Genomic DNA, 12155 nt, shown 5'->3' on the forward strand with positions numbered 1-12155 from the left:
CTGAGGATGTCAGTGGAACTTGAGAGATGCAGCTCAGTGGACATCATTCTGTCAGTCTGTGAGTAGGTGTTCATGCTTTTCTTTTTTCTTCATTTTCTTATTTATTTCAGTGCTTTTTCTGCCTAATTCGGGGGAGTTTTCACAGCCTCTTTCACATAATAACAATGTAACAGTTCACAGCCATCCTGAGCATTTTGTGCACAAACGTGTGGCCATTTCAGCTGCGGCAGAGGCAGTGAATATCCATGACAGTCGTATTCACACATCCATGCGTCTGCAAAAACCACACCAGTGCAACTCAACTTTCGCCTGTGTGCTGCGCAGCATGTCAGTGGCTCTTGCATGGTATATGTACAAACTGCTCGAGATTTGTGGCCGTATTTTCACCACCATGCCAACCAGCATTCAGTGGATAGTTGCCCACCATGTGCGCATGTGAGGACCAGTTCAGTGAGATTCCACATGAGAAAGTTATCGCCTTTTCACTGGTTTTCGGGCAAGTGTGTGTCTCCTCCTCCTCTCCACCAGTCATGCGTCAGTGAGATACTAGCCTTTGTCATCACAAATACTCAAAACTGCATGGCCCATTTACTGAATAATGAACACAGTAATGAAATAATGACATGGAATAAAGACCCTCCCATTACAGATACAGGTACAGATAATCTATTGTCACTGTAACCAGTACAAAGAAAGGTAAGGCACAAGCCTTTCAGTGCAAATATAAACCAGAGTAAACCATTTGCAGACTTGAAACGTCTGGAGAAGATAAGAAAAAGAGAAATAAAATTTAACAGAATGACAAAGGTATGTCCAGAGCACAAATTAAAAAAAAAAAAAAAAAATTATAAGAACGTAGTAGCAAAAAAGAGATTACATACTTGTATATATGAAAGGGAAAAGTCTGTACAAAACTGTGGATATTTCAGTGGTAGTGGATATTGCACATAAAGAAATATTGTACTCATTTCAAGTGTGGTATGTGACTTGGCTATGTGGTTCCAGTGACATTCAAAGCTCTAACAGCAGTTGGGTAGAAACTGTTTTTCAGTCTGTTTGTACTTGTTTTAATGGTCCTGTACCGTCTGCCTGATGGCAGCAGCTCAAACAGGGAGTGGCCAGGGTGGGATGAGTCCTTTAGGATGGTGTTGGCTCTCCTGAGACAGTAAGAGCCATGAAGGTCCCCCACTGTGGGTTGAGGGCACCCAGTGATCTTCTCTGTCATTTTGGTAACGCTCTGGAGCTCTTTCCTGTTTGCCCCCGTGCAGCTGGTAAACCACATACAGAGGCAGTACGTGATGATGCTCTCCATGGTAGAGCAGTAAAAAGACACAAGCAATCTCTGGTTTATGTTATTTTTTCTGAAGATTCTCTGAAAGAATAATATAAACATAAAGATTACATGTTGATTCAGATCTACATCTAGGGACAGATTGTGGAGCGTTCTTCCACTTTTGTCAACATTGCAAAAAATATACTTTTTGTTTGTTTGTTTGTTTGTTTGGATTTAGAATAGAATAGAATAGAATAGAATAGAATAGAATAGAATAGAATAGAATAGAATAGAAAAAACTTTATTGTCCCTGAGAGGAAATTTGTCCTTGCACAGTGCTACATGTGTAAAAACCAACATTTGTTGTTTTTTGTTGTTGTTGTTTTGTTTGTTTTTTTTTTTGTTTTGTTTTGTTTTGTTTTTTTTGGCACTTTTATTAATTTGACATGAAATAAGGCCTTCATTTTTAAATAAATCACTCATATGGTTTATTTAACTCATGGCGTGATTTGCTTTCACTGTGATTTAAAAGTTTAAAAGTGATTTAAAAGTAAATTGTGATATCATAAAATAAAAATGTCATTATAAAAGCCTGATGCTTTCCAGACTTTTAAATGCAGCTGCACAAACACACTGATCAGCGTGCTGCACCTTCAGTCACTTCATTCCAGTGACCAAAGCAAAGAAACAGTACATTATAATAATGAAGGCTTCCTTCTGTGTCATAATTACATCATACATGTTTACTCTTGCTCTTTGTCACTAAACAGTGTGGGTTTCTTTTAAAAGACTTCTGGTGAAACATCCTCCTAATCTGTGATGTCATCCTTATTTAACTGCCTGTTTTTCTGAATTGTGAATGTTTCACATAAATTTGTCTGAATGTATGCGTCTTGAGTCACGTCGTTCCTTTTCCGTGCCTCTTGCACTATACACACAGATCTATTTTAAGCTCATAGATTTTGTCATTGGCTATATAAGAGGGTGCTCCCCGCCCATTCTCTGGTTCCTCCTTCTGCACCAAATTTGTAAAGTACATTCAGAACCTCCTCGTAACATCCACAACCACAAAGACACTTCAAACCACAGCAGATTTTCTACAAGGACACCGTTGAGACTTTCCACCCAGCTCTGTGTTTGTCTTTTTATTTATTTATTTATTTATTTCAACTTCTGAGTAAAAGGTTTTGGAGAAATCCAGAGCTGGAACTTTGTTTTTAGGTTTTTTTTATATATTTTTTTTTTGGACAGGATGGCACTGCGACAGAACCCTGATATGGAGCCGAACATCGAGTTGTTTATAAAGGTTTGTCCTTTTTTGTATTTTCTCTTTTGAGACTCCGCTTCAGTCAGAATAAATTCAACTACACCAAAATGAGCTGTCAAAAATATGTAGAATGCAAGTTTGCAAAAAAAATAGTCACTGCATACATCAATCAGGTGCACCTTCTACAACAGCATGTGCTGTAGATGTCAAAGTGTTTTTAACTTGATGAGAGTCAGGGCACTTTTTTTATTTATCAGTAAACTCTTATGGAGTCGACCTTATCAACACACATCCAGAACGAGCTCAGAGCCCGCAGGGCGACATGGCCCCGAGCTTGAATCAGACACACCCACTTATACTCATAAACATCACTCCTATCAAGAAATAAATAGTCAGCTATCTCCTGCTTCATAATCAAATAGATAACAAAAACAAAAACAAACTTCAACAATCGTCACAATGCCTTTGTTCACCATACATGTGCAAAAAGCCTTTTCAATGATACTCTTAATGCTGTTCTGAAATGTGAAAGTCCCTCGACAACAAGATATAACAGTATTGATACTTTAACAAAGTAACACTCAGGATTAGATCATTCAACACATGATATTAGGTCAACCAGATAGCTGTTTGCTCCATTGCACCACCCACTAAACTGTACACTGCTGCCCAAACTGTTGATTTTGGTGTCAAAATGTTCAACAGACAAAACCAATTTCCTTCTGTATTGGTGAAATTCAACAAGGGGTCATTTCAGTCAACTTTGATGATTTTGAGGAAACCATTTCAGTGGAGTAAATAGACGCTTGAGGTGTTTGAGGCTATAGCCACAGTGGTTACTGATGCAATTGGTGATTTTTTTTTTTTTTTTTAGATTGCTGCCATGTAACACAAAAACGTTTTTGACAAAATGCTCCATTAGAGCTGAAAGAAAGCTGTATCATAAATAATTTGACATCAAGGTTAAAACTGCAATGTGGTTAGAATAATGGGGGTACTAGGAGGATCTGACCCCCCCCCCCCCAATTAAGACCTGGACATTCCAATATAGGGAGAAAAATGGTTATCAAACTGTCATCAGTTGTTGAAATATGTATGTTTTACTTGCTGGAAGAATCTTATACAATTTCTGACGTCCCTAAAGTGGACCATATTAATTCTTCAAGTTTGGTGAAGGTCTCCTCTGCCTGCCTCACTCTGGCTCATTTTAATTCTAAAGCTATGCAACGGTGAATGCACATGATATCAGGGCGTGGCACAAATCGGGTGGACACAAATGCAAACTCTCACAGCGAAGGCAGTTAGAATAGGGTTTAATGGAAGAAACAAGCAGGGATTCAATACACAGGCAGTCCAGCAGCGAAGCAAAGGCACAGACAGGCGTAAGGCTGAGGCTTGGTCGAACAAATAGGCTGAGGACAAAATACATGGCGTGGTGGCAATCAGAGGCAGAGACAAAAAAACGTGGTCGAAGACAAAACAAGGTCAAATACCGGCAGGCTGATCAGAAAGCAAAACAAGACAGGACATGAGGACTGGAAAGAGAAATACATTCAACAATCTGGCAGTGAGCTGTGAGACTATGAGGGCTTAAATAACTAGTGGTGTAATTAGTGGAAGAAGACACAGGTGTCAGTGAAAGTTCTGGAAGGGGGCGTGACTAGTGAACAAAGATTATGGAAGGTGCAAGATAGTGAAGGCAGGAAAACAGAGTAGAGTGATGAAAGAGACAAAGACACGTGAGCAGGTGCAAGAGCGGAAGTGGATGAAGACACAGAGCAGACAGAAACCAAGAGAGAGACAAAGCCTATGAACTGGACCAGGACCGAGCATGAACATGAGAACTAAAAGTGGGCCAAAATATAATAAGTATAAACGAAAGACTACATGAGAACTGAAAACAAAATCCGACATTATAGCATAACTGAAATCACAAGTGAGATGAGCAAAATAAACAAGTGATAAACTAAAGGTCAAAAACACAAACTGACTGAACAAAACTAGAACAGAACTGAACATTGGCTAAAGGATGAAAAGTAACAAGGAAATAAAGTGACAAAGCAAGACAGAACAGAGAATAAACACATCCGGTGATAAGCAGATGTGATAAGCAGAATAAACTAAGACTAAAGTGACTAAGTGTGAACAAATACAAGGAGGATGAAATAGAAACAAAACCAAAGATATAGATAAGATAGATAAGAACCATAAGCATGGCCATAACAAGACATGAATAAAACCACTGAAGATTCAGAACCTGGAGGATAAAGAGAACCCACAACTAAAGACAGGAGCCCATCATGGGCTGGAGCATGACACATGAAATAGTTGGAAGAGTTCTGGTTTGTGTTTTCCTCTACATGTATTCTATTCACATTTTGTTAATGTTAATGATTCAGATCTTGGGGGAATATGGCTGTCCTAAAACAGGCCAAGCTTAGGGGACTGTCAACAAGAAAAATTGCAGCTATCATTAACTTTTGTTCAGCATATTTTTGCTTGACTATTCAAGGAAATAACATAACTTGGAGTAAAAAGCACAACATCATCTTCCAATGATTTTGTGTGCACACACCACTGCAGAGATATGTCACGTTATGTGTACTCACAAAAGACAGAATGATCCTGTATGTGGTACAAATGAAAGCACACTGTCATAGGTTGATGTAAGAATCTTCTTTAATTTAATTTACTTTAATTTCTTGCCTGCAGAGGTATTCAGAATTCAACGGTGTGACGTGTTTACAAATGAATGCTAAAGTTAGCTAGCTTGTAATTTTTGCCATAATTTAAAGTTTAATTAAATAACATTAGCTAGCGTACATTAACATTTGCCTTACCCGACATTACCTAACTAATAAGTTCTTTCTGCTTTGCCATTTGTGGTCGTGGTCAACATAGCAGATGTGTATGTTGACTTGGCACAAGTTTTACGCCAGATGTGTTTCCTGTTGCAACTCAATTACATGGAGAATGAGCACAGGTGGTCTTGAACCGGAAACCTTGCTTCGGAAACAAACACCTTTAAATTCTAATGACATTAATGGATTTAAAATCAAAATTACAAAATAAATGTTAACCATGGCATGCTCACATGCTAACATTTAGCTCATTTTAGTAACCACTGATGCTAACAAGCTAATTAGTATGAAAATTTGGCGCTGTTGCAAATTATGCAAATGATGCAAATTATTGGTTGCAGTAAAAGGATTAATAAATGGAATAGTTTTGACAGTGTTGGATATTTGGTCTCCAAAGTCAAGGTCAAACAAAGTCGATTCTATGACATGTGACATATGTTACTGTGTAACATGATAACTAAGCATGACAGATGGTCTAAACTATTCCTTTTTAGAACCCCATTAACCCAACAAATAATCTGCATCATTTTTTACTGAAATTGAAGCAACTTTAACTTTTGACCCCTGTACAAACTGAAACTGACCTTTGTCACCATTTTTGCTGTTTTTACCCCATAACTCCAGAACATTCATTCATAGATAGTCCAAACTATACCTTTTTGGAATAGTTATGTTCAGACAAATAATGTGGTGTAGTTTTTTAACATGATTGGAGCATTTTTACATTTTGACCTCTGTGTAATTCTTCATTGACCCCTACTTGGCTATAACTACCATCCTGAGATGGTTATCATACATTCTTGTGTAGACCATGGTACACTGAGGCTGAATTGTAAGTGTTGTTTCATCACCTTAATTGGTACTGAAAAACCTGCTTGGACCTTCGACTAACAAACACAGCTTACACCTAACTAAGATTTTGACAGTACAGAGCCCTGGAAGAGTCAGGTGTGGAAAAATAAAAAACTGTACCCACAAATTAGAAATCTGAAGCCACAGTTTTATTTTTTCCACACCTAATCCTAACAGGGCTCCGTATGATAGCAACTGTCATTGTACGTCAGGACCTACGCTTTCTGAGATAATATGGCATAATGTTAGCAGAAGCATAGACAGATAGAAGATGGCACACTAGAAATAAGATTTTGTTTGTTTGTTTTGGTACATCAGTTGTCAATGAAATAGTCGGCGAGTCACACACTACTAAAGCTGAGACATTCAGACGACAGTGATGTAATGTGTGAGAGTGCACAGATGGTGCACATAATGGGAGAGTGTCGGTTATCTTCATTGCTAAAACACAATGCCTGGGTTTTCCCCTCCGTGCAGGTCACGACCTGTAATTATCCAAGCAATGCTTTTCATTTCCAAAGCCACTGCATGATGAGAGCGACTGTGACTGCTCCATGAACTCTGCATCATAAAGGAAATCAGTTTACGTTTTTTGTCTTTTTGTTTTTCAGGCTGGACATGACGGGGAGAACGTGGGGAACTGCCCCTTCTGCCAGCGGCTCTTCATGGTGCTGTGGCTGAAAGGAGTCAAGTTCACAGTGACGACTGTTGATATGAGGAAGTAAGCGCTCCTTCTCAGGCAAAAACACTTCCTGAGCATCTGGTCGAAAAGGGCTTTCGCACAGGCTTCTGTTACAAATTGACTGAGATCATGTCACAGAAAGCATTTCTGATTTTGCTGAGTCTGTTTTGCACAGGTAGCAGGAGGAGCCCATGACTCCAAAGTGTACAAAGAGCTCTGTGTTGCTTTCAAACACATCTATTATTGAGCTTTTATTGTGCAGATTTCTCAGGGTCATTACCGCTGAGTAAATAAGATCAGGAACCTTTGAAAGGATGCTGAGAATTGAATGATTCAGAACACACACACACACAGAGCGGGGGGGTAACCATTAATCCAGAATGACATGTTAGATTTAAACAGCCTCAATATCGATAATCACAATGCTGTCTGGACATGCATGATAACATATTCTGTGTGATTGTGGAACTGAATATGTCCAAACCAGATATCCTTTCCTGACACCGTTCCTCTCTGTCTTTTCTCTGAAGGAAACCAGCAGAGCTCAAAGACCTGGCTCCTGGAACAAACCCTCCCTTCCTCCTCTACAACGGCACCCTCAAAACAGACTTCATTAAGATTGAGGAGTTTCTTGAACAAACATTGGCCCCTCCCAGGTATTGCATGCTTAGTAACTACCATAAATGCAAATTGATGGAATATGAAAGAGGGCAAAGGTTCTGCCAAAAAATTACAATAAAATATACTGCGGGATGTCATATAATACATAAGCTACCAGTGAATAAATAAGAATAAAACTGTCATGACATAAACTGAAATCTGTATATCAATTTTTTAGAAGGCTTCTACTACTTTTATAGCAGGAGAGTTTTGTTGTTGGTTCTTTTAAAGGGGCCATACCCACTTTTTTCATGTTAATATAGATCACCAGGGGCCCTATCTTGATTAGCTATGGTGAAAGGTCAGCAATTAGTGCATCTATTTCGGTAATGTACAACTCCACTTTGCTGTTTACAGGGTGAATAAACTGGTGTGCGTGAAGCGGTTCTATGTAGTCACATCGTTTATCATGGGTGTGTTCTGTACATAAACCAATGAGATTAATATATCTAATTTCCTTTAATAGCCGGTGCATGCTGTAAGATGATGCATTGTTATTTAGATGACAGACTCAAGTGAGAGGTTTTTTGATGAGTTAACGGGTCTGTGTGAAACGTATAAAAACGCAGCCCATAACTGTCTGGTAGCCACCAAAGCTCCCTGAGGTGAAGCAGGAAGCTGAAGTTATATATTTTTCCATTTGTACAGGGGTTTGGCAACATGAAATATCTTGGGTTCATACTGTCTATAGTGAAAAAGAAGTCAAAATAAATGTAAGAATTACTGCAGGGTACACCCAGGGATTTCTGATCTAGTTTTTATACCATCTAAAGACACAGGGGTGAAATGCACAAAATTCTATGAACTGCAACTGTTTTAAACTTTATTCAGATTAAACCTTCAAGCTTCTCCTTTCTCCTCTGCAGGTACCCTCATCTCAGCCCACTGAACAAAGAGTCCTTCAATGTTGGCGCTGACATTTTTGCAAAGTTCTCTGCTTTTATCAAAAACAGCCCAAACAATGCCTGTAAGCTGGTTTTCTTGCAATGTATCAAACATAATATTAGAAATTTGCAAGATTAAGGTCAAATGAGCATTTAATGCAAATCTGCCAGTGTTTTAAAGGCATTTTGTGCCTTTATTAGATCACACTTTAACACAGGGCAGTTATTTGGGAGCTATAGGGAGAAAGACATGTAAGACAGTTTATTTGGTTTGGGAATTGAATGGTTCTGGGAATGTTGCAGATGGTAAATTGCATGTTTCTGTTTTAGTGCAAGAGAAAAACCTGCTGCGGGAGTTCAAGCGCCTGGATGACTACCTGAACACCCCCCTCCCTGAAGAGATAGACCACAACTCAAGGGAAAACATCATCACCTCCAACAGGATGTATCTGGATGGCAATCGGCTCACACTGGCTGACTGCAACTTACTACCCAAACTGCACGTTATTAGGGTGAGACCATGTATCTGTTCTTGTCATTGTCGTGTAGCCTCTGCTATAACATAAGTCTCCAGTACACAAGAAACAAGAACCAGTCCCAAGACCAGGGATGGACAATAGTCTGCACATGTTTGATGGAGCCAATCACCTTAGCAGTTGTTGCTGTTGTTGCATTTGTGAGGAAATATGCATTATTAGACCATTATATGGCATACTGCTGCCCATGCCTGAAATAGATCATACTGAAGCAAATGACACCTGCAACATCTGGTTACTGCACAGCAAAACCAAGAGTGCTAAAATCTCTCAGTTGATTTTCACTCTCAGTGTTATTGTAACATTCTATCTTATACCCAGTGGAAAGCAGGGAAAGCATCACTCCTCGTTTCCAACCAATACAGTCCTCATTTTCATGCTCGCGCCCACCTGGGCATGTTGGTCTTGAAGTGAGATGTAGTCAGGTGCAATGCTACCACGAGGCAGGAGAAAGTCATTGTGCCACAGATCAACAACCACCTGGTCTGAAGGTGATATCACACTGCTGATTTTTTAGACCTGATAGTCTACGTTTTTGGTGGAAAAAAATCAAATACCCAAATGGAGTCTGAAAACAGGTACAGTCTGTTAAAAGTAGAGTGATAGAACTTTGTGAGCAAACTCATAAACATGCTTATTTAAGGTCTGCTCCTTTCTCTACCCCTGACCAAGGCAGCGTCTCTACATCTTGAGTTGGTCCCCAGGCGCCGGACTGTGGCTGCCCACTGCTCCTAGTGGTTGGATTGTGTCTAACTGTAATTAGGATGGTTAAATGCAGAGGAAAGGTTTGTTGTATGTATGTACAATGACAATAAAGGTCCTTCTTCTTCTTCTTAAATTCATAATGTTGGGATACATCGGGACCCACAAAATGTGAGTAATCGGATTTAATTGGTGCAGACTGGGAGTTATATCGTGTAAAAGTTGGTGAAAGTGTACAACTGGATACAATATGCAGTAACTGAGACAAGCTACAGTGTGTAGGATTTAGTGCCATTTAGTGGTGAGTTGCCAGTAATAATTTTGTTTACCTTCACATTTTCAGCTCTTTGACAATCATGATCTCTGGCCGCCTCTTGTGATCAGTAACATGTCTGATCTTCCAGTTCACAAAAAAATGGTAGTTTATAAGGGCGTTTTTGAAGGACTTCCTATGCGCCATAGACCGGAAAATCAAAGCAACCACCCACTCATAACACATCAAACAGAACACCACAATGATTTTGACTGGACGTTTCACAATTTCAAGAGATATTTGATGTTTGATTAAATCCACCAATAAATTAAACTTTGACACTCTCTCCCTCTCATTGTAGGTTGCTGCCAAGAAGCACTGTGACTTTGACATTCCAGCCCACTTCACGGGCGTGTGGCGTTATCTAAAAAATGCCTACGCCAGAGAGGAGTTTAAGCAGACGTGTCCAGCTGACATTGAAATTGAGAAGGCTTATTTTAGTGTGGTCAACAAGAGGAAATAAACCTTTCATTCTGTGGAATTCAGGTCCCCTTTTACGTATATAAAGAACTGGGCCTGTATTCATAAAGACTGAGGGTGACCATGTTAATACGTGTGACGCATTCTTTTAAAGACTGTGACTGGTTGTTCAAGAAAAAACACACACATACACACAACATATATTATAAGCCTTTATTTTGAAATAACAGATTTATTTCTGCATCTTTTTTACGATAATCACATGGATAATCACAGAGACACACACATTTATATATATATATACGAGGTCTCTTAGATAATAAACCGACCCTTTTATTTTTTTTTTTAACTATATGGATTTGAATGACATGCGATTACACCAATCATGCTTGAACCCTCGTGCGCATGCGTGAGTTTTTTCACGCGTGTCGGTGACGTCATTTCCCTGTGGGCAGGCCTTGAGTGAGATGTGGTCCCGCCCTCTCAGCTGAATTCCTTTGTTTCACACGCTGCTCGAGACGGCGCGCGTTGCTTTATCAAAACTTTTTCTGGACCTGTGAGGAATATCCGAGTGGACACTATTCGAGAAATTAAGCTGGTTTGTTGTGAAAAGTTTAACGGCTGATGAGAGATTATGGGGTGTTTCTGTCGGTGTAAGGACTTCCCACGGAGCGGGACGTCCTGCAGCACTTCCAGGCGCTGTCATCGGCCTGTTTTGAGCTGAAAACATCCTAATTTAAGGCTTAATTCACCCAGGACATTGTGAGAGAACAGAGAAGATTCAGAAGAGGCCGGCATGAGGAATTTATGCAGACATTCCACTGTTTAAGGACATTTTTTAATGAAAGACGTACGCGCAAATTCGCCGAGTCCTTTCCGTGACGACTCGGCAAATCTGTGTGCGCCGCGACAGGAAAAACACCTCCGTGTTGAAAACCATTTGTAGAATTCAGGCGGCTTTTAATGGCTTTCAACAAGTGAGTAACTGAGAAATTGTTTAACAGCTTGGGCATGTTCCAACTTGCCCGTTAAGATTTCCAACGGAGGTGTTTTTCCTGCCGCGACCCCCCGCGGTCGGGTCCAGCCCGACATGCGACTCTGCCCGCACGTTCTTTCATTACAAAATGACCGTTAACAATGGAATGTCCGAATAAACTCCTCATGCCGACTTCTTCTGAAAGTTCTCTGTTCTCTGACGACTTACTGCGTCAACAGAGCCTGAAATGTGGAAGTTTTCAACTTGAAATGGCGAGACGCTGCCGCCTCGAAGCGCAGATCGCCGTCAGGCGCCGTGGACCGTCCTTAAAGCGACACTACCAGACCAAAATCTCTCATCAAAAGTTAAAATTTTTACCGAAAACCAGCTGAATTTATTGAATGGTGTCAAAGCAACAGTCTCTGAGCCATTCCTAAACAATGAAAAAAATCGACGAGCGGGTGTACGACTCCTCACTCAAAGACTGCCCACAGGCGAATGACGTAACCGACAGGCGTGAAAAAACTCTCGCATGCCCACGAGGGTTCAAGCATGTCTGATGTAATCACACGTGATTCAAATCCATATGGTTTTTGAAAAAAATAATAAGGTCGGATACTTTTCTAATAGACCTCGTATATATATATATATATATATATATATATATATATATATATATATATATATATATATATATATATATATATATAGCTATATTTTATTTACGTT

General features: G+C 39.7%; 2 protein-coding genes across 4 annotated transcripts in view; one reads left to right on the top strand and one right to left on the bottom strand.

Annotated features, from left to right (window-relative positions):
- The window catches only part of si:ch73-335m24.2 (protein eva-1 homolog C), a 38224-nt gene extending 33146 nt beyond the window's left edge, over window positions 1-5078 (bottom strand). For both annotated transcript variants that reach the window (XM_034181760.1, XM_034181759.1), the window contains exon 1: window positions 5066-5078. The gene's annotated coding sequence lies outside the window, so the exon portion shown is untranslated. The remainder of the gene's footprint in view (window positions 1-5065) is intronic.
- clic2 (chloride intracellular channel 2) lies at window positions 2300-10511 on the top strand. 2 transcript variants are annotated; one of them, XM_034181763.1, is made up of 7 exons: window positions 2301-2406; window positions 2525-2579; window positions 6865-6974; window positions 7466-7591; window positions 8462-8562; window positions 8810-8991; window positions 10332-10511. In XM_034181763.1, the coding sequence occupies exons 2-7, from the start codon at window positions 2526-2528 to the stop codon at window positions 10491-10493; spliced, it is 735 nt and encodes a 244-aa protein (XP_034037654.1). In that variant the 5' UTR covers window positions 2301-2406; window position 2525; the 3' UTR covers window positions 10494-10511. The 2 variants fall into 2 exon arrangements, with proteins under 2 accessions (XP_034037653.1, XP_034037654.1); XM_034181762.1 differs by having other exon boundaries at window positions 2300-2579.
- Window positions 10512-12155: the final 1644 nt, after the last annotated feature.

Source organism: Thalassophryne amazonica, chromosome 11 (genome assembly GCF_902500255.1).
Source record: "Thalassophryne amazonica chromosome 11, fThaAma1.1, whole genome shotgun sequence".
Taxonomy (NCBI): Eukaryota; Metazoa; Chordata; class Actinopteri; order Batrachoidiformes; family Batrachoididae; genus Thalassophryne; species Thalassophryne amazonica.